General features: G+C 43.9%; 1 protein-coding gene across 1 annotated transcript in view; it reads right to left on the reverse strand.

Annotated features, from left to right (window-relative positions):
* Positions 1–21166, reverse strand: part of med13a (mediator complex subunit 13a) — a 91487-nt gene that overhangs the window by 59437 nt on the left and 10884 nt on the right. The window contains exon 3 of the mRNA XM_080434672.1: positions 6901–7069. Within this exon, the coding sequence (XP_080290798.1) occupies positions 6901–7069 (169 nt within the window). The remainder of the gene's footprint in view (positions 1–6900; positions 7070–21166) is intronic.

Raw genomic sequence — 21166 nt, forward strand, 5'->3', positions numbered from 1 at the left:
AGTATATATACTGTATGTATACTGTATATTATATATTCTACATCCACTATTCAACTGATACACTGTAAAACCCTGGGTGATTTAACTCTGTGTTACTAACCCATAACAGACCACTTGGTGCAATTTGTATACTCTCAGCGCTAAATGAACACTTAAGATTTTGAGGTGTCGGCTGTCAGCTAGCTCCATCAATGTAGACTCATTTGCACGCTTGATTGTTGGCAAGTGTGCCTGTGTCCCCGTCTGCCTATGTGTGTTTGTGTACACTGGCAGCAGGGTGGGGGGGGGATAAATTTAGCACTTTAGCCCCTGACTGGAGGCAGTGGCCCTTTATCCTACACTGTCCTACTTAACAAGCGCGCTGCTCCCCGCTTCCCCCCAGTGCAGCACACCAGGTCCCGCATGCTCACCACCTATCGGCTGACCAATACCGCAGAGCGAGCAAGCATCACATCACAAATGCATGTCTACGCACACCCCGGAGATGCAGCGCAGTTCACACACACGTCACACGCAGGCATAATGTCCCTATTGCGTAACTCCTTTCCCTGCGTTTTTTCATTACCATGCTGCCTTGTGACCCCAAGCTGCCTTGAAACAACCTCATTGCCACTAAAGCTTGATTTGAAGAGACGCTTCAAGTCAGACGGCAAAACATTGAGGCGCGACTGAGCCTGTGCCAAAATGCATTTTAAGAAATACACTACAACTTGTGCTTTTAACAGATCTGAATTCTGAAAACTTGTGACACAAAACGCCACAAGTCCACATGGTCAGCGTAAGTTAGGATCGGTAGAAATGCAAACAAATGAAAGCAAAAGCAGACAGGAGGACATCCGGTTTGTCCAAATCAACTTGGAAGCTTAGAACAGACTGGTTGCTGCTGTAAGTAACTTCTGAAAACACAGACAATTAGGAGCAAATCAACGAGTAATAGAAAGAAAGAAAGATTATTTTTTTTAGCCTGAAGCTGACCAACAGAGAACCAGCAGCATCCCCCCTTCACCTTAGAAACATGCGATCCCGGGGTGCATTTCCCTGCTGCCATGACAACCAGGAGGTCTCCTGTGCTCACTCTTTGCTTCCCTGTTCTCTTCTCTGTAAGACTAGGGCTGCACCTGACCATGTAACATGATCAATCAATGTGTCGATGCTTTTAAAAAAATAATTTATCGAAATTATTGAGCCATAAAATGATGGTAAAATACAGTAATCATGTAAAAAATAATTCTGCTCAACACAAGTTATCTGATCCCTAAATAGACTTTAAAAAAAAAAATCTTCTCAATTTATTTCTCACGGGCAGGGCATATTAATAAAACTAAAAAAATTAAAACAAAAAAATGCCGGAAATAGTACAGAGGCTAGTTTTCATCCGTAGTCTAAAAATCTATTTGGTTAATATCTTTACCCAGCAGTCAAAAACAGAATGTGCATTTTATAAAATGGAACAATTTTGATGATGGTGCAATAACATGCATTAGAACGTGTTTAAAACATGATACGTCACTGAACCAATTACTTGATTATGATCATTTTGTGTCGATCATTTCACTAGTAATTATAACACTTATCAAAGCCTTTTACAGCCAGCTACAACACAGGCTGACAACGTGACGGGGGGGGGGGGGGGGGGAGAGAGAGAGAGAGAGAGAGAGAGAGAAATGGGGAGAGAGAGAGGAGGCAGATGCAGAGGGGAGGTTGGATGGGAGAGAGCACACAGTGTGCCTCTCTGCACATTGGTGCGAGAGAAGAGAGAGAGAGAGAGAGAGAGCGACAGAGAGCGTGTGTGAGAGAGAGGGGTGATGTAAGCATTTCAAACAAGCTGAGGTTTGGGGTTTGAGTTACAAACACTGTCAAGTAGCAACTTGCTCCACCAATTGGAGCCCCCGGTGAGAACACACACGCACGCACGCACGCACGCACGCACGCACGCACGCACGCACGCACACACACACACACACACACACACACACACACACACACACACACACACATACACATACACATACACACACACACACACACACACACACACACACACACACACACACACACACACACACACACAAGTAGTGTATCTAGTCGATTACAGCAAGCAGGCGGATGATCAGAGTCAGTGGTGGAAAGTAACTAAGTACATTTATTTAAGTACTGTACTTAAGTAAAATGTTTAGGTATTTGTACTTTAGAGTATTTCCAATTTCCAATACCTTCACTTCTACTCCACAACATCTCAGAGTCAAATATTGTACTCTTACTCCACTACAATTATTTGAAAACTTTAGTTACTAGTTACTTTTCAGATATAAATTATGATATTATGAAACATACATTAACCACTTTAGCCCCATTTTATACATAGGCTATTTGCAAATAGCCGATCTACAAGCTCAGCGTTGTGAGCTTGTAGATCTGCTATTTTCAAACATTTTTGTACTTTAAGTACATTTTGATGCCAATACTTTTGTAATTTTTTTATTCTGGACTTTTACTTGTAACAGAGTATTTCTATACTGCAGTATTGGTACTTTTACTTAAGTAAAGAATTTGAGTACTTTTTCCACCACTGATCAGAGTTACAGTAATACAAAGTATGTCTTACGCAGCGAGCTAATCGTCTGTTCAAAGACAGCCCAGAAAAGATTCATAACAAACAAAAAATCTGTTGGTATTGAGTATTTGTATATTCATTGTGTTGATTATACGATAGCATCTCACCTTTCTTTAAACTGAGAAGAATAAAGATTATCTGGGATGTTGTACTATGTCACTTCAACCTCATCTTTCCACATTTAAGGTAATTTCTATGCAAAAAAATCGTCTCCATTAAATTACAAGAGATTTAACAATTTAACAACAGAAAATCCCCCTGAATGAGCTGACAGTGCTTTCAAGCACCTTTTCACAATCCATCTTCAGAGGAGGAGCTTTTTATGATGCCATAAGTTTAGCCCAAGTCTTAAGCCCAGTCCGCACCAAAGATTCGCAACCCAACTCCTTGCAAATTGCAACCAGTTGCATCTGTCTGAATTGACCCGTTGCAATTCGGTGAAGTTTTGGGATTCTGTTACAAGTGGTTGCAAGTGGTTGTGGGCTCTAGTTTAATATTAAGCGCATAAACCATATAATCGCCAAAGTCACCAGTTTAATTCCAGGTTGGGGACTTACTGTATGTTGCAGGTCAACCCCTTTGTCTGATCTCTTTGCTTTCCTGCCTCTCTAACAATCAAGCAGAAATGCCCAGAAAAACTACACATGAGAAATGTCTTGCTGTATGGCACACATAATTCTGCTGTTTGGATTACTACTTAGGCCACATATGGACTCTGACACGAAGCAAATTTTACAGCTGTAATATCATACCCAGAATGTGTGTAGTTATGTACTCATCTATGTATTGGAACAAAATGACAGGAATTCCCCTGTAAAACCAGCGAGTGAGAGTGGACTTCGGATAAGACATTAACCAGCGATTAATGAGGAAGAAGCCTAACTATCTAGGGGTTAGTACAGTAGGTCAGGGTGTGTGGGGTGCAGTGTCAAAAGTCATTCAGCAGATGTTCATTTGACTTTGAGCTGCTCTCTGGACTGTTCATAGAACAGGTCTTCTATAATAACAGGGGCCAATTAATTCTGCATGTTGAAACAAATGTATACTGAAGTCACACTTCCACCAGAGTGTATTAAATCCCCTGCCCTCTCGTGGAGAGGACAGAGGACGATGTCAAGTGTGAGTGTTTAGACAAGAGCTATTGCCACCATTGAAGGAGGTGGAAAGCCCCATTGTGGACATTCAGCCCTCTGCGGTGGCCCCTGTGGGACACAAGGCTAAGCGCCATGGTGAAAGGAGACACACGGGGAGCAGCTGAGACGCTCTGGAAGTGGTCGCTGGGGAGGCGAGGGGGGAGCGGGGACTGGTGTGTTTCAAACGGTGTGCCCTGCAGTGGAGACTGTAGCTCAAACATGGTATCATAGGGTTACGACTGTCCCACAATGCAACAAGATGCGAGCCACTGCGATGTTGTACTGATACCGGTCCTTTGAATGAAAACAGACCAGGAAATGTTTCACTGTCAGCCCACAACCGGGTTCTTGGGGTGCTACTAGCGACATCAAACACACACACACGCACACGCACACGCGCGCACACACACACACACACACACACACACACACACACACACACACACACACACACACACAGATCTTGTGAATTTCCGTCACAGCTTTGCAGCGCTTTGTTTGCCAAAGTCCCAGCATGGCTGCGGCACGGAGGAAAAACAACAACATCCTCAGCAAAATCCAACTGAAATTCTGGGTGGCTGCACCACTATTTATAACCTGCTCAGTTTGCCGGGTTAAGAGAGAAGAGACAGAGAGAAGCACAGGGTGAAAGACACAGAGAGAGAGAGAGAGAGAGAAAGTGAGATAAAGTAAGACAGAGAGAGAGAGAGTCGAACAGAAAGAAGAGGGGGGCTGAGAATTACAGAGCTGAGGTAAGAGGGTATATATTGTATAATAATAACTGAAGGAGGTGCTATAGGAAATGCCATGGGGTCACCAAAATCAATAGGGTTCTTCCTGTATCTGCTTATTATGCTGCTTTTCAATATGTAGTATCATCTAGTTTTTACCCCTCTTTACCCAGTTCGGGTCTTCCCACGTTGTGATTCCACTGTACTCCCCCCCCCCCTCTAAAAATAGTAATAGTTGAATGCCCTTTGTTAAGGCTCTGATAATACAACAAGTTTCAGAGCGAAACAAATGCAAGAACATTTTCCATTTATTGGTACACACAGTGACATTTATATTCAAAGCAACAGCGACGTTTAACGTCAGGGTGAACATGGCCAAAATGATAACAATATAGTCAAACTAGCTCTGTGAGTTAATAGGCTACCTGAAACCTGGCTGCTACAAAACAAAAACAAAAACAAACACCTCCCTAAATAAAAACAATAGTAGTAGACTACAACAAAACTGGCGTTTCACCCACTAAAGCACTGTGGTATAATACTATTTATGAGTGCAATGGATTCTAATAAACAAAAAGTAAAGACGGCATGCAATAGGTGTCCTTTGGTGAATTGGGTACACTCTCAGTGCAGACAAACACAGTGCAGTCTAATCATACCCATTTCTACACCAGCAGTTACGCACGGAAGACATCCTCACTGAGAAGATCCAAAATACATAGTATATACAGTATAAAACAATAACGGGTGGGTGTAGTTAATTTGCGACTTGCGAACCAAGTACCAAGTACAGGGTACCTGACAATGGAAACACAGAAAATGCAAGCCGAGGGGCGTCCGCTGGCCTAGCGGTCCAGGCGCATACAATGCTTGTAATCCAGCTTGACAGTGTGTCGCGGGTTCGACTCCCGATCCCTACGACCTTTGCTGTATGTCACCCCCCCATCTCTCTCCCCATATCCTGTCAGCCTACTATCAATAAAGGCAGAAAAAGCCCCCAAAAATATCTTTAAAAAAAAAAGAAAATGCAAGCCGAGGATACTGTGCTATGGAAAAGCACAATTAGATGAGTTATCCTTAGATGAGATATCTTGTGTGCAATGTTGACATTTTAACCAGAGTGAGGGTAGCATAGCGAAAGGGTCACTTAAATGGTTTGGGTTCATCCTCCGGTGAGCATGAATGTGCAATCCGTCTATTAGATTTGAGAAATCATGTATGCAAGTGGACCTAAAGGTGGCGCTTGAGGAAAGGCCACAGGGCCACCAAAGTCGGCAGGGATCATCCTCTGCGGAACATGAAAGTGCTCAGCGAATTCCATGACAATCCAACTAGCAGTTGCCGAAGAATCTTTTTTTGGGACCAAAGTGGTTAAACGGGCAGATAGACAGAGGAACGAACCGACATTACCATTCTTAGATCTCTGCCACTAATGGGACTAAAAATGATAAACTAATGAAAGCAGCTTTTTCTTTAAAATCTTGGTATTCCAATTATTATTATTATGTATACAAGTCTGAAACAGACAAACAGAGAAAGATCCACTTGCTCCTTTCTAGGGGGAGTTTTTCTTTAGTTTTGTTTATTTACTTTTTTTTAAAGTAAAAAAGTTTTTCTCGGGAGACTCCCCACCTTGGAGTGTTATTTATTCAGCACTTTGGGGGTAAAGCTATTGTATGTACCTTTTGGATTAGATTTTTTTTTTAGAATTGTATGTAGTGAATTATAGTGATATTGGGGAATAGATATTTAATGGTTAATTGATATCTCTCACTGTCAGTAGGAGGGGCATAGTGTGTACAGTATATAAGGAGGCTGGAGCTCCTTGAGAGAGATTAGACAAGACGCATTTGGCAAATAAAGGTTACTTTTATGTTGTTCTTAATTCTTTTAGGTTTTGTAGTTTTTCTTTTTCTCTGTTGGTCATTCTGTCTGCACTTGAATCGGATTGCATGATCTTTTACTACAGAAAAGGAAAAGAAAAAAACAACAAAAAAACATGAGGACTGCAGAACTGTTGCAAGATCTCTTCATATGTGCCCGAGCTCCATGGTCAACCTTACAAAAGGGTCCTGAATAAATTGGGAGATGTCCAACCATCTGAGCTTTCAAAATGACGTGAAGAAGATTGATGGGGAACATGAGGCAATGAGAATCCTCACTGCCAGTGTCTCTCGTCTGTTATCAGTGAGAGGCCAGATGCTGAAGGACATCCTTGTGCAGCAGATAGCGAGAATGAGTATGACGGCTCGACTGTTTACAAGCACACACACACGGAAATGGACCTGATGCAACCTAGGAAGACTTGGGCATAGACGTAATGCTTCCTGGGACGACTCAGACAATGACATAGACCTGATGCTTCCAGGGAAGAGTGTATGTGAGTGAACTATGAACAGAACAGAGTGTAGTGGCCCCTTACCTCTTGTTGATGGGCTTCTCGTCCTTCTCGTAGGGCTTCACAAACCACTTGCCAAGGCGAACAAAGCTGCGGTTCATGAGGCAACGCTCCAGCAAGTTATGGATGGCTTTGAACAGCAGCGTGCGACACTCGTAGGAGAGGCCGTTCTCCCATAGCCCATCATCCTCAGCTGGAAGGAGAGAGAGAATACTGGGTTAATTTGAGGACTACAAGCTCTTTAGTCCTGACAAAACAATAAATTATGAAATTATGTTAACTGCATCAGTGTCCCATCCTATCCTATATTAAAGCAGGTGTCATCGTCTGACAGACGGCGGGCATCAGAAACGTAACATGGCCATATATGGAAGCATGCCCATATATGGAGACTATTGGGTACAGCCAGTACTCTGACAGCAGGTACAATGGGTATTGTAAAACCGGGTGGCGCATGCATTCTCAACTTGCATCGTTCCCGACTTGCGTGGCCCCCGAGTAGACTGATGCCCAATGGGCACCAGTCTAGTATGTCGTCTCTGTTGGGTGGAAATCTCATATAGACTCGTGGACCTGCTCAAGTACGGCATTACAGTACTTTACAAAACAATTCACACAGTTAGAATATGGAGATAGGAGGTTTCTGCCCGACAGCGACAATGTTTACAATGAGCAATTTAAGAAGGTTTGCCTGGATTATATAGGAACCTAAACCAGCAGGTGTATCCACTCAACCCCCCCCCCCCCCCTCTGCAGTAACAGAAACACACACAAACACTTTTCTGTTGTGATGATGGGTGGAATGCGGCAAACAGGCAGGGACATCAATATATCATAAAAGCAGCACATAATATTAATTAATTAGTTAAACGCATTAAAATGGAGTTAAAAAACGTTTTTTTTATACACATATATATTTTCATGATCAATATGAAAAATTCTATTAAGTTCTTTATTTGTATTATTTGACAGTGTAATGTATCCGTAACCAGTCATGAACCCCTCACACACCACTGTACCCTGTATTTTTTGTCAACATCATTCTCCATGTGTAGAACTTTACTCTGGTATCTTTTCATTTATAAATCCATCACTGGACTTCTGCCTAGTTATCTCAGTGGTTCTCAACCTGTGGGTCGTGACATGATTCGGGTGGGGGGGGGGGGGGGGGTGAAGTGACAATTTAAGGACTTTTCAGACCTTTTTAATACCTCAAAAAAGAAAAGAAAAGAAAAAGACTGCATCAAAAGTTAACAACAAACTTATTGGCCAAATTGTCATATAATAAAAGAAAGAGACAAAAACCAAAATGATGACCGCAAAATGATATGTATTTGGCCGGGGACCCCCATCTCAAAATATTTAGTTCCAGGGACCCCCATGAACCAAAGATTTAAAAATATATATATTCAAAGATTTGCACAAATGTCCAAGATTTTTCTAAAAATAGCAGATCTACAAGCTCATAGGCTAGCAAAGAAATCTTAAAATGACACAGATGCGTTCCCGGCTTGAATGGGTTAACATCATTTTTGCAAAAGCTGGAGGAGGTTTGATCTTGCACTTGTTTAGTTTACAAAATGTTAAGTTTTTGAAAATGTTCACCTACTGTAAAATGACATTCCCAAAAAAGGTACAACAGGGTGAAAGTTGTTCAGGGAAAATAATTCTTTATTGCTCTCCCTTTAACCAGTGTTATTTGGAAGTCTGACTTCTTCTGGCTGAATACAGACATAGGAAACGTTGAGGTGCAACGTCGAATGCTGAATTATGTAATTGGGGAAGTCTAGAGAAAACAGATCAATATGGAGACATGTCGAATATCAATGTTTGTAATTAACACTTTTAAGTCATATCACCCGGCTCTAGTTTGAACACATAGACGAAAGAATTACACCATTTCCCTCTGTTTAGAATTGTCTATACTCTCTCTCTCTCAATTTAATCAGCCTAACGCATGACAATACAACAACGTGCTTACAGGCATGCCAACACGTTGCCTTCCCAGTCTGGCAAACACTCCAAGAAGTGTCGATACAATGTCGGAGCTCAGAGCTACTGTAACAGGCTGATAAGAAAAACTAGCTTTCATGAATAGCCAGAAATGAAATGCGATAGAGTTATTCTATGGCGGGCACAAGAGCATAACTAAGCATATCCAAAGGGGTAATAACCACAACAGATGGGGACAGAAATTGAAAATGCACATTTGCCCGAATGCAAAACCAGCCAGTCATATCTAGAGTAGCCTCGGAAACCCATGCATTTTTTTTTGTTACAAAAAAGAAAAGCCTGGGGGAGCGATGCACGAACGATGGTCTTGGACCTTGTTATCTCCCTACCAATCAGAGTGCAGAGGGGCGTCGCTCTAAATTTGGTGACGTCAGCGTGTTCCGTGCACAGGCCGAGGGGGGGAGGGGAGGGGAGGCGGGGACATAGATTGGTGAGGCAATAGGAAGCCACGCACAAATCCAGGCGGCTGTGTTTGGGTCCGCCCTTCAAGACCATGGATTGAGCTCGTAGCCTCAGGCTATATCTAGAGTGACATCTGAAAATCTCATCACTGTAAGACAGAGTGATGAAACCGCATACAGGAGTGGCACTCATGGAGTGTGACAGATAGCGTGTGTGTGTGTGTGTGTGTGTGTGTGTGTGTCTTATCAGGAGTCAAACGGAGGCCTGGCGCTTGCCATGGGGGCTGTGCAGGCAAGGCTCCAGGTGCTTGCGGTGCACTCTAGTGTGTGTGGTCTGGTCGTCTCTAATACCTGGGCTTGTTTCTGGATGGCATTCTGTGGCTGGCCTGGATGCCCGGCTAATCTCATTAACAGCCACTGACACTCGCATCTTACAGCACTTAAGCTCCTTTCAGTGGAGTCTACTACGGCACACATCTCCCTGAGAGCGCCCGCGGATGATGAAACAAACACTGTGCACTAACCCTGCATGCACGCACGCACGCACGCACACACAGAGACACACAGAGACACACACACACACACACACACACACACACACACACACACACACACACACACACACACACACACACACACACACACACACACACACACACACACACACACACACACACACACACACACACACACACACATCACCTCAGCTGACGAGACACTCGTCAGCACAAAGAAATAAGAGTTAATGAAAATGTACTGGATTTTGTAAAAAAATAAGCGGCTTTGTTGTCACGGTGGGAAGGTGGGCAAATATTGCATGTTTAGCAGTGACTGTAAGAGCCTTTCAAAAGAGGAAATTATCAATGATGTGCTTTCCAAAACCACAGGGCTGTGTGCCAGCCAGGTCAGCCCCTGTGTGTGTGTGTGTGTGTGTGTGTGTGTGTGTGTGTGTGTGTGTGTGTGTGTGTGTGTGTGTGTGTGTGTGTGTGTGTGTGTGTGTGTGTGTGTGTGTGTGTGTGTGTGTGTGTGTGTGTGTGTGTCCAAGTCTGCGCACATGCACACTAGTGTGTATATGTGTGTAATGTATATGTGTGTGTATATATGTATAATATATGTATAATATATGTATATGTATATGTATATGTATATGTATATGTATATGTATATGTATATGTATATGTATATGTATATGTATATGTATATGTATACACACACCGTACATAACAAAACAAAAGTTCCCCCACAATCTACCAACAAACCCACAGTCCTCCTGGACTGCGCCAGCCTCCAAAATCAATCTCCCATTCGACCAAAGGACAACAACCCCAGGCCGAGTAGCTGAAGAGCAGAGGGCTATGTGCTAGATGACTGTAGAGCTACAAACTAATTCATCATCAGGTGTACACGTACACACACATCAACCCATTTTAAGGAAGGCTGAAATCAGGAACAAAAAAGAAAACGTAGACAAAATTGAATGATCCCCATTAAAAGCAAATGAGTTCATCAATCCTTACTTGGAAATATTTAGTAGGAAAAGAGCAGGGAGAAGAAATCTTTGTCTAACTAAAGTGAAGCAGTAATTAACGCACAAACCAAAACATTTATCAGAGCAACAGCCTTTCTCTGTCGGCTCTGAGTGACTTAGCAAACGGCTTGGCCAGCCTGACAGACATGGCAGCACAGAGAGCAAAAGTTCAGCATGAATAGAGAACCATCCCACTCAGGCAAGGCAATGTCAACAGATTAAGGGGGAGAGGAGGGGGGGGGATTCGTGCTGAATATAGACAATTATCATCAGCACGGCTCATGATAAACACATCTGCTTCCAGACATGAGGAAGAGGAGGGAACCGGTGAGGAAAAGAGCTCAAATCCGAACCATGGCAATTCAAGGGTAAAATATCTTTAGTGGCTATGCATTCCTTATTCTGCCTTTTTAAGTGGACGTTCCTTCACTGGAATTGACAGCGAAGCCCACCACCTTCGTTTGACATTAACAGCCACAGAGATCCCCTGCCCTTCAACAGAGATCGCATTTGACTTAGCCTTCCCCTCCTCCCTTCCCTGTCCCCTCCTTTCCTTCCTTGTACCCTCCTTCCTCCCAGACTCTATCCTTCCAGTGCCAAGCAGTGCTGAAGCAGGCGTCTGGTTTGCATCAAGCGTCCCCAGCGACCTCATGTTCCTTATACACACAGTTCAAGGCGGACAGGGGGAAAATAAAGTCTAAAATAAGGCTCTCTCGCCCTAAAGACAGACGCAAAGACGGAAACACAGTGAGGGGGAGCAACAACAACTAGGCTACGCTGTCAAATGGAACCAGTCGAATACAAGCACTCAGACAGACACCACAACAACACGACATCAAAGTCGAACTTACGAGCTGGGTGGGGGAGCAGTGGAATTACAGGGGTTGTGAGGGGAAGGGCCAGGTTTTGTAGCAGTGAGATGGACAGGGAGTTGGCTCTGCCACTGCTTATTGGAGGAACACCCCCAGCCCCCCTTTCTCTGTAGACCTCCTCTGGAATCTGCCAAGGAGTTCCAAATGGGTTGGGAACATGAACACATAAAAGAAGGTAAAACCGTGACCCCCTGTTGGAAATGAATGTGAGATGAGCTTCAAATAGTTTAGACATTAATCAGACAAGGTTTTGATCCATGACGGATCTTTGTCAGGTCAATAAAAATAAAAAACAACCACATTCTGCCCTTAACCCAGCATCCACTTTTGATGTGTATATAGTTCATCCTTCACTAGACAAGCTTCAAATAACATAAACATGTAAAAAAATACATAAAGTTAAAAGATTAAATCCCCAACAAAATATCACAGCTCTCTGTCCCACTCTCGGTACATTGTAGAGAGAAAGTTACATACTCATGTTCCCATGGTCCTTAGGGAGGCCTATTAGGCACGTTCCTTATTGGACAAAGACAGGAACAAATGCCTCAGCTCTTAACGCTAAGTCTATGCCATACGAATGTCTCACATGCTGAATAGCAGCCACTTATGGCATTCCATCGAATTAATAACCAGTCGCAGTTAAATGAAAGCAGCTATAGAAAGACTGAATGAAACATGGCATACAGAAAAATCCTGCATGATGTGCTCTCACTTTGAAGACATGTAAGCAGTTGTAAGTAAGTGACCAAATATTTGGTGAAGTGAAAAACAAATAAAACACAGGGAGGGTGTCATATTCCATTAGTCATTATACCTTATTCTATGTTCGTGCCGCTGTTACTCAAGTGTGCGCGTCCGACGTCCGTCCATCTCAGTTGATACAAGTGTAACGAAACAAGTTGAGATTTGCCAAAGAGGGAAATATTTGCTGCGCTCGTCACTTTGGGGGGTGACTCATGCTGGATCTTTTAAGAAACTCCTCAACCTCTTGTTTTGATAGCATAGTGTCCGTTTCCTGCCCCAGATTAAATCACCCATTGATAAATCAATTTACAGGGGCCAACCTTTAAGTCTGCATCTCTTAAAAGTTGCAGCGTGTTTAATTGTCTGGTGTGTGTGCGCGTGTGCGTGTGTGTGTGTTGGCCAGTGCACAGGGGGACAAATGAGTGCCCTGGTTCAGACACAGATTTATGGTCTCAGCTGATGGTTGTGACACTTTCATGTCTCTGCCTTTCGGGTGGCGGGCCCAGATGAGATGACCTTTATACAAGCTCTTACTCTGGTCCAGAGCAGAGCCCTGCCCAGTACACCCCCGACCCCCCCACCCCCAACCCAAACACACAAACACACACAGACATGCTCGTTCTCACACTTACCTAACCCCACAAACTAAGCACCTGACAACATGACATCAACTTCATTTTGGTCACTTTTACACATCCCTAGTTCCGTCACCAAGAATGCCAAGAATAGCAGACCTCGGTGCGATACACCATCTCGCGACCAAGTACGAATCAGGCTTTATAATGAACCTCCTCCGCTCGTTCTACACAACGGAGAAACACAAAAAAAGGCACAAAATGGCACTCATGGTTATTGCTGCACGTTGTCATCAAGGCGCTGGGGAGTGGTAAAAGAAGAATAAAAAACATACGATTCTATAAGTGATCTCTCTTCAGCCACAAATTACGACACAGCGACAATTATGGCCGCAGTGTGTCATTAAACACTGACACTACGCTCTCGTGATCGTTTAGGGGATTCAACTAAGCCTGGCCAGACAATGCTTTTTCCTCCTCCTGCCTCTTCCTTATCTGCAACGAAAGAGCGAGAAAGAGAAGAGGGAGAGAAACGGAGAGACGTCTGCGCTCCGTAAAGTCTCCATTACTAATTAATGGATATTTCCTGAGCAGAGAGAGAGAGAGAGAGAGAGAGAGAGAGAGAGAGAGAGAGAGAGAGAGAGAGAGAGAGAGAGAGAGAGAGAGAGAGAGAGAGAAACAGCACAGAGAAGAAAATAGAGAGCCTGCAACCCCCTGGGCCAGAGATGCACGCATGGCCGCGTCCTGCACCACGCCAGCCAATGGAGAAGATCCATCAGAATACACGGAGAGAGAGAGGGAGAGAGAGAGAGAGAAAGAGAGAGAGAGATGGAAGGGGAGGTGGAGGAGGAGGAGGGTGTGGGTGTGGGTGTTCAGAAGCAGGAGATTAGTCCTGGAAAATGGATCCCTGAGCACAAAAGCCACCACCCTCCTCCAGAAGCAGGTCTGGATTTATCTATTCATCATGTCTCGGCATTTCACGGCTGCAACGTAGAACCGGCGGGAAAAACCCGGCGCACGCTTCAAATCCTTAGCCAAGGTTGACTGGGTGTATCGCTTGCTAATTATCCTTAATACAAACCGATTCGAACGGAGCACGCGGCCCCAACAACCTCTGGCAAAATGATGCTAGTTTTTCGTCAAGACTTGATATGATATCAAAGTCATGGGACATATGCATGAGAAGTACATAAAATGTACTGAAAATGGTAAGCTTATGTATGTACATTACATATGTCTCATTGCAAAGAGCAGCATCGTCTTAATTTTTTTATAACCAAGAGCAGCAATACGCATATTTAAGGGCTATAAATTAAAAAACATGCAAAACATTAGAACATTAGATGTTCAGTTTTATTTAAAAAAATTGACTCATCTCACTGATGATCTAAATGGTGCCACAGAAAGCCACGTCAATTAATTTTCTTTGTTCTATTTTTGGCAATGAAATGACACTTTGTAAACAAAGCTCCTTTAACCCCTAAGGGGGGGGGGGTACTTTTCCATCCGTGACTTGTAAATTTAATCTATTAGAAAATGTAAAAAGGGGAAATACTGTAGGATGTCAGAAAAATTTAACACTGACATGCATCTGTGAGTTAGGCTAAATTCAATGTAAACGCTGCATATCCAGAGGACCGTTTTGTGGGAATAGCGGAGTGAAATGTCAGGCTTGTGACTGATGATGACATTATGCTATTGTAATCTAAGCTCCAGTACATGCAAATGATCATTTAAAGAACGGAACACAAAGTAAGTGCTTTTTGATTGTAAAAAGCTCACACAAACATTTGAGGAGTCCTTAGCATCAGTATCCTATTCATTCATTGCCACTGGAGCATCACCAAGCTGTACACAGTTAAACCCTCACTGACTGCTTCATCCGTTTCTAACTTGGGAGTCAGAGTTGAGCTCAACAGGCCATCTAAGGCGAGTATAATGATGAATTATTTCCATTTAGGTCCTAGCCTGGGGCTTCCTGGTGGCTCAGCGGGCTAAGGTACATTATAGACTTGCAACATTGTCATCCCTTCTCTGTGTCCCAACTTTCCTGTTAGTTCCCATCATGTACTGGACAATTAAGTGGCTGGGGTGGCAGTTTGGGGGGTTATTAACAACTCATTGAGTGCCAATGACGTCTTTTGACGGCCGTTTTCAGTGTGCCATTAGTGCCAATGACGTCTTTTGACGTCACCAAAAAAATATATATATAATTTAAATAAAACAGAAAACGATTTTCAAAAAGTTAATGCTCCATCCACTTCAATGTTAAAATGTAAACGGAGAAAAAAATCAAATTTTTAAATTTTTCCTGTCTATGGCACATGGATCAACAAGCTTGAAATAAGCCTGGCAGTGAATGAGTTAAAACAAATATAGTTGACTAACCACTGAAGAGTAGAATTCAAATGGCATTACTGTCAGTGACATTTGTTCTGACGTTTGGTTAGATCCCAGCATAATTATTTGGTGACACGTGGATGCAACAGGACTGCTCGAATCGATTACAATGCTCAAGATTGTATGTTTTGCTCTGCAACTAAAGAAAGATTAAAGTTATCTCAGGTAACTCATTCATAATTACTCCAAAACTGCTGCCCCTTTTGTTACAGCACAACAAATTGTAAAGTTAAACGTTTCAACACAGCCACTTCAAACAATACCCATCCTTGCGTACACCGGAAGATCTATTATGTAATTTTCTTTAGTGAAAAAAAATATATTTTGTCCAATCCTTATGGTAGAGTATGTTAATACTCCAAACTGATGAAGGCTGGATAACCAAAACGTGTGTCATCTTGCGGCATATGGAACAATAAGAAATATGGACTTTTATACCCTCCATGTTTTGATTTGTTGAACCGTTCATTTTGGACAACACACCAGTTTGGTCTAAGCACGGTGGTAGAGATAAGTCTGTAGGCATTAGCTCCTCAAAAAATCAGCACATGCGCAGGAGACCCAGGTTCAAATCTGGGGTAGAACAGGAAAGTTACATAGTGCAGCTTTTACTATTAAAAAACAAACACATTTTTGCTGCATGTAAGGAAACCTGAACATACCAGTGATGATGATGCAGAGCTGCCAGTCATGCGATGCTGAAATCTTTACAAAATTGCCTAATTATGGGGTTTATAAATGGGTCTATAAACTGGCAGCAAACCCCTGGTGGTTTCTCAGTCTATGTACAGAAAACGGACACAGGTAACATAGCTTGGATGGACATTTTGGTAAATAAATTCTGACATTCTGTCTCTCTCTCTCTCTCTCTCTCCGATTTGGTAATCATTTCATCTGCCAGAGTATTATTTTCATGAGCAGAAATCACTTCATGCATTGTATTGCACAAGTGTGGGGGAAGCTGTTTCGTGATTTTTATGCACAGCTGAAAAGGGGGCCTGTGCCTTTCAGACAAGCTCTCTGCTGATCAATGCAAGTTTACACCGATGCCAGGCTAAGCGCATGGCTCTGTGTTCCTCACAAACACACACGTATCCAAAAGGGCCAGCGGGTTAGTGGTGAACAAATACCAGCACAGGCGTATGGGCAACCATCCCACAGAAATAACAACAACACTCAGATGCACCACGTGAACACTAGTCTCGCTATTCTGGGGCGAATATTCTGCAAAAACACAATATCTTGTGAGCTGCTGTTTTTGGCAAAGAGATTTGGTGTAGAGGGGAAATAGGAGGGGACCCATTGGGGATATCGGTCAATTAATTATATGGGGTTTAAGTGGTTAACTCTAGTGCCAAACCACCTGCTCTGATTGAGGAGGATTTTACAAAGTGAATTAGGGATCATAGCGTTCACATTGATTCATAGCGTTCACCAAATCAGTCCATGGTCTTAATATTGTATTACATATTGTATTACACCCCCCCCCCCATATCACATGAATGTTATGAAATATGTGGAAAAAAATTAAATCTGCAGGCGTTGATTTTGACAGTTACTTTCATATGAGATGATGGTCCTAAATTTGACCCATCACAGTGGAAAGGGATAAAAACAAAATGACCTGGAGACCATTCTGGCCAACACTGCCCTCAGAGCCTGCTGAAGAATGCCTTTTGGAAGTGGCATAATTCGCCCTGGGGTACATAGCAGGGTTGTTTTGATTCCAATGGACACAAAAGGAGAGTGGACGGGCGAGAGAGAGAGAGAGAGAGAGAGAGAGAGAGAGAGAGAGAGAGAGAGAGAGAGAGAGAGAGAGAGAGAGAGGGAAAGAGAGAAATAATTCTTGGCTTTCGAACTTGGCAAAGAAAGAAGAATTCCAAGAATTATTGCATAAAAACTGAAAAACAACAAATGCCAACAGATCCCTCCAAAAAAACAAGCTCGGAGAGGGCTGCTAAATTGTTCTTTTCTTCCCATCAATCACGGGATAAATCCCAAACAGTGTGTTGATCTTGAAACGATGGAGATGTTTCGACTGCCCCCCCTCATCACCGGTGAGTGAGAACCCCCCTCCTCTCTCCAGAGAACTGACCCAACCAGCAGTAATGAATGAATGTGTGTGTGCTGCTGCCCAGTTCTCGTGCCCCAGGGACCACGGTGGAGGTGTCCTGGGCGGCGGTTAAGAAAGGATGGAGGCAGATGAGTGGTAAAAAAAGAAGAAGAAATGTACCGCGGAGCAATTACCCTCACAGACGGACATCCATTTCCTAATTTCTATGCAAAAGAGATCAGTGGGTCTTTTGAGGAGGACGAGAAGGCAGCCGTTTATCTTTGGCTTTTGTGGATGCCCCCAGATAGGAGAACGCCACCGGCTTTTTCGGGGGGGGGAAGATATTTGCATGATAATATGCAGCACGCCACAGTGAAGGGTCGGCAAGCCGTTTAATTTAGCGCTGGTGTTCGTTCGCGTCTGTGGGAATGATTTTCTGTGCATGGCCAGATGAAGATTAGAATTGGAGTTTCTCAAGTGTTGGGAAGAGCACAGCGGCTTGTCAAACAGTGTAGAAGAGGGGGCTTGGCGGTCTGCTACTCATGGTACCCCTGCCCATCACACCACACCACACAGACACACTCACCACTCCTCACATTCTTTCAGTGGTGATTAAATGTCGAGAATTAAAAGATCCCTCAAGTTTTCCGCCCTTCAGTGCCCTCCCTCCCTCCTTCATCTCTGGAGAGAAGGGATTACTGGCCTGGTGGTATACAGAAATGGCACTTGCTCAAAAATGTAAAGACTTTCAGAGACCACTAATCTAATGAGGGTGGAAGTGAGTGAGTGCCATGCCTACTACTGACATGAAAGGAAGAGCCAGGATTTTCATGTTTACCGCCAACATTGTCCCACAAGAGAGCGGTAGTTTTTCAACTTTGACAGACGAGTGGCAAAATAAAGTGTAAACATCCATGATGCTGCACAATTAACAAAAGGAAACAAAACACACACTTAAGTCTTTTAACTAACTACGTGGATATGCGTGTTCATATCGCCTACCTCTTTTGATCATCAATAAATTAGCCTATTCAGTTGGCGGCCTGGAGGCCGCATCTGGCCCAGAAGCAACCTCAGAGTGGCCCAGCAAGCTTGAATGAAATAATCATAATAATATATAAATATTTGTATTATTATTTTATAAACACATATTCTTTACAGTACTCTTATTATGTAGCCTAAATAGTTAAAGCACTGTGAGCGTGGTCTAAAATCCCTAAGCAGAACCATACAGTATGTTATAATCTGATCCTGAAGCAAAGCGAGCGTGAGAAACATATGCTGCTAATCACACAAAATCGTCAGTGTTCATTTAAATCAGAAAGTGTACAAATTGACCCTTATGGGGCCAACGATCCAACGATTTGTCCATGTCATCTATATCATTTCAATTGGTTTCCTTGGCTTTGAGGGACAGTTGAGGACACAAGTAGTCCAGGGCCAGTGCCGCCGTGCATGGCCTGTGACGCTGCCACTGCACACCCTGATGTGATTGTGCATTCTCACCTCCGCTGTCGGGAGCACCCAGCGGAGTCTCTAACCTCCCACAGCAGACTGTCAATCATCAAACCTGGCTGACTGAGGCTACACACACACACGCGCGGGCAGGCACACACTAGACCACTAGAGCCCTGTAGAAGAGGCTTGCTGAGTGCTGCCTTCCCCTGTGAGAAAACACAAGTTCACACACCAAAGGCGAGTGAGGCGGAAGCCTTAAAACTCTAACCCCCTCCACACACACACACATAACTGTATTTCTCAGGTCTCAGGACACAGCGTCTCAACCAGACCGATAAGCAGTCACACACAGAGGAAAGGAGGGGATGAGATTGCTCTGGCTGACCCTCAGATCTGTCCAGTGCGGCTGCTCCGCTCTGCTTCATTGGCTGTTCCCCCCAAGAGAAGCCTGAAAGACAAGAGAGAGAGAGAGAGAGAGAGAGAGAGAGAGAGAGAGAGAGAGAGAGAGAGAGAGAGAGAGAGAGAGAGAGAGAGGCAGAACGGGGGAGGGGGGCAGTGTCTTCCATCTGATGGGAGCAGCTTCCAAAAAAACAGGAAGAGCACGTTACACTACCATCACCCTCCCAGCTGGGAAGCATTCACACCAGCATGAAACCAGCCCGATGCTGGGAGGGAGGGTAACATGTGGGGGTCTCTCTCTGTGTCATCAGGCGCTTCAGTGTGTCAGAGTGACTGTGTGATGTTCCAGGTCAAGCCTCATTCCCGCTCGTCACTCCCGATGGCAGTGCGTCATATTGTTCAATTAAAACACATTCAAAGAACACAACAAGCCCATTGCTACAAGATGACAAAATCTCAGTTCTACAAACCGGAGTAGGGTCGCCGTTCTATTGACCAGATGTAATTTCCATAAACAGAAACGGGAATAGTTTGTTTGCACCCAATGGCATGCAGGAACGCTGTGACTCCAAATATAGATTCCTTATGCCACCAGACTCGCCAACTTGCAACACAGAGCACACTCCATTAGCAGGGTCTGGGCCTGGCCATTTCAGGTTATCACTGTGGCCCGTTAGGTCTGAATAAGCTGCCCATCACAGCCTTTAGCACCCATTTCGAGGTCACTTCAGGTACAACGTCCCTTAATGGAAGTGGGGCTGCCAACCGGAGGCTGTGCATAGCACAGACTGCAGAGTTCAATCTCAGTTGCGGAGACCATGAATAAAGATGGCCTCCTCCAGTAATCTGGACCGCTGACACTACTCCAGCTGAAGAGAGTGATGGGAGGAAATACGGATAGGGGGAAGAGGGGGGCGCACAGACTTCCATGAAGCGTTTGCCTCTTTTCTGCATGACTGCTCCTGCATATTCCCTTTTTTATCAAAGCAACTGGAGAAGGAGAGAGCTCCATTCACCTAGCTGCCACCTCCCCTCCTGGACTTCTCATCCTTTAGGTAATGGCGACATGCGACATCAGCTTACTTGTTCTATCTCACCGGTGCAAAGTATAGGTTGCTGGAGGGCAGGAGCCACTTAAGATTCGGCGATAACACACACACTCGCGCTTTCACTCTTGTCTCTCTCACTCTCATATACACACAAACAAGTAGGAAACAAGTGTGGCACCTTGTGTCTGAGTGGAGATGGAGTTACCCCACAGGTGCTGGCAGGGCCAGCCAGCCCAGCTCAATCATCATTCAGCCAGGGGGGGGGGGGGACACGTTAAGAAGGCATCAGATCACATAGACTCAACACCTCCCAGAAGCTCTCACTTACACAGGAATCTCCCAGTTTGTCTGCCTGACAATCAGGCTGTGAACTGCGTGACTTGTCATCATTGAAAAAACTGCCAGATGAAATCTGGTGTTTTTCGGGTGCCAGCTTTACAAAAGCACTCAACAGTCACTATTTTACTGTCACTTAACTTCCTTTTAAACCTTCATAACCTTGAGTGAATCCAACAACAAATAAAGTGCAAGGGAAGGTCAAACGGCAGTCGAATTCATCAATCCCATTTCTTGTGTGAGAGCAAAAGACACCTGGGAGACATAAAACCCTGCATAGAAATGAACTTAAGAAATCATCTCTTTTCACAACCTCCTCTCTGTGACGAGAGGATGAAAGGACATGCTTTGCTCTTTTATTTTGAATCGTCCCCGAACCATCACGCACACAAGAGTCAATGAAAGACTTCCATTCAATGCAAGACTTTTGCGACATCTGCTCTGTGCAATCCGTGTTCA

Source organism: Gymnoscopelus braueri, assembly GCF_963280865.1.
Source record: "Gymnoscopelus braueri genome assembly, chromosome: 8".
NCBI lineage: Eukaryota > Metazoa > Chordata > Actinopteri > Myctophiformes > Myctophidae > Gymnoscopelus > Gymnoscopelus braueri.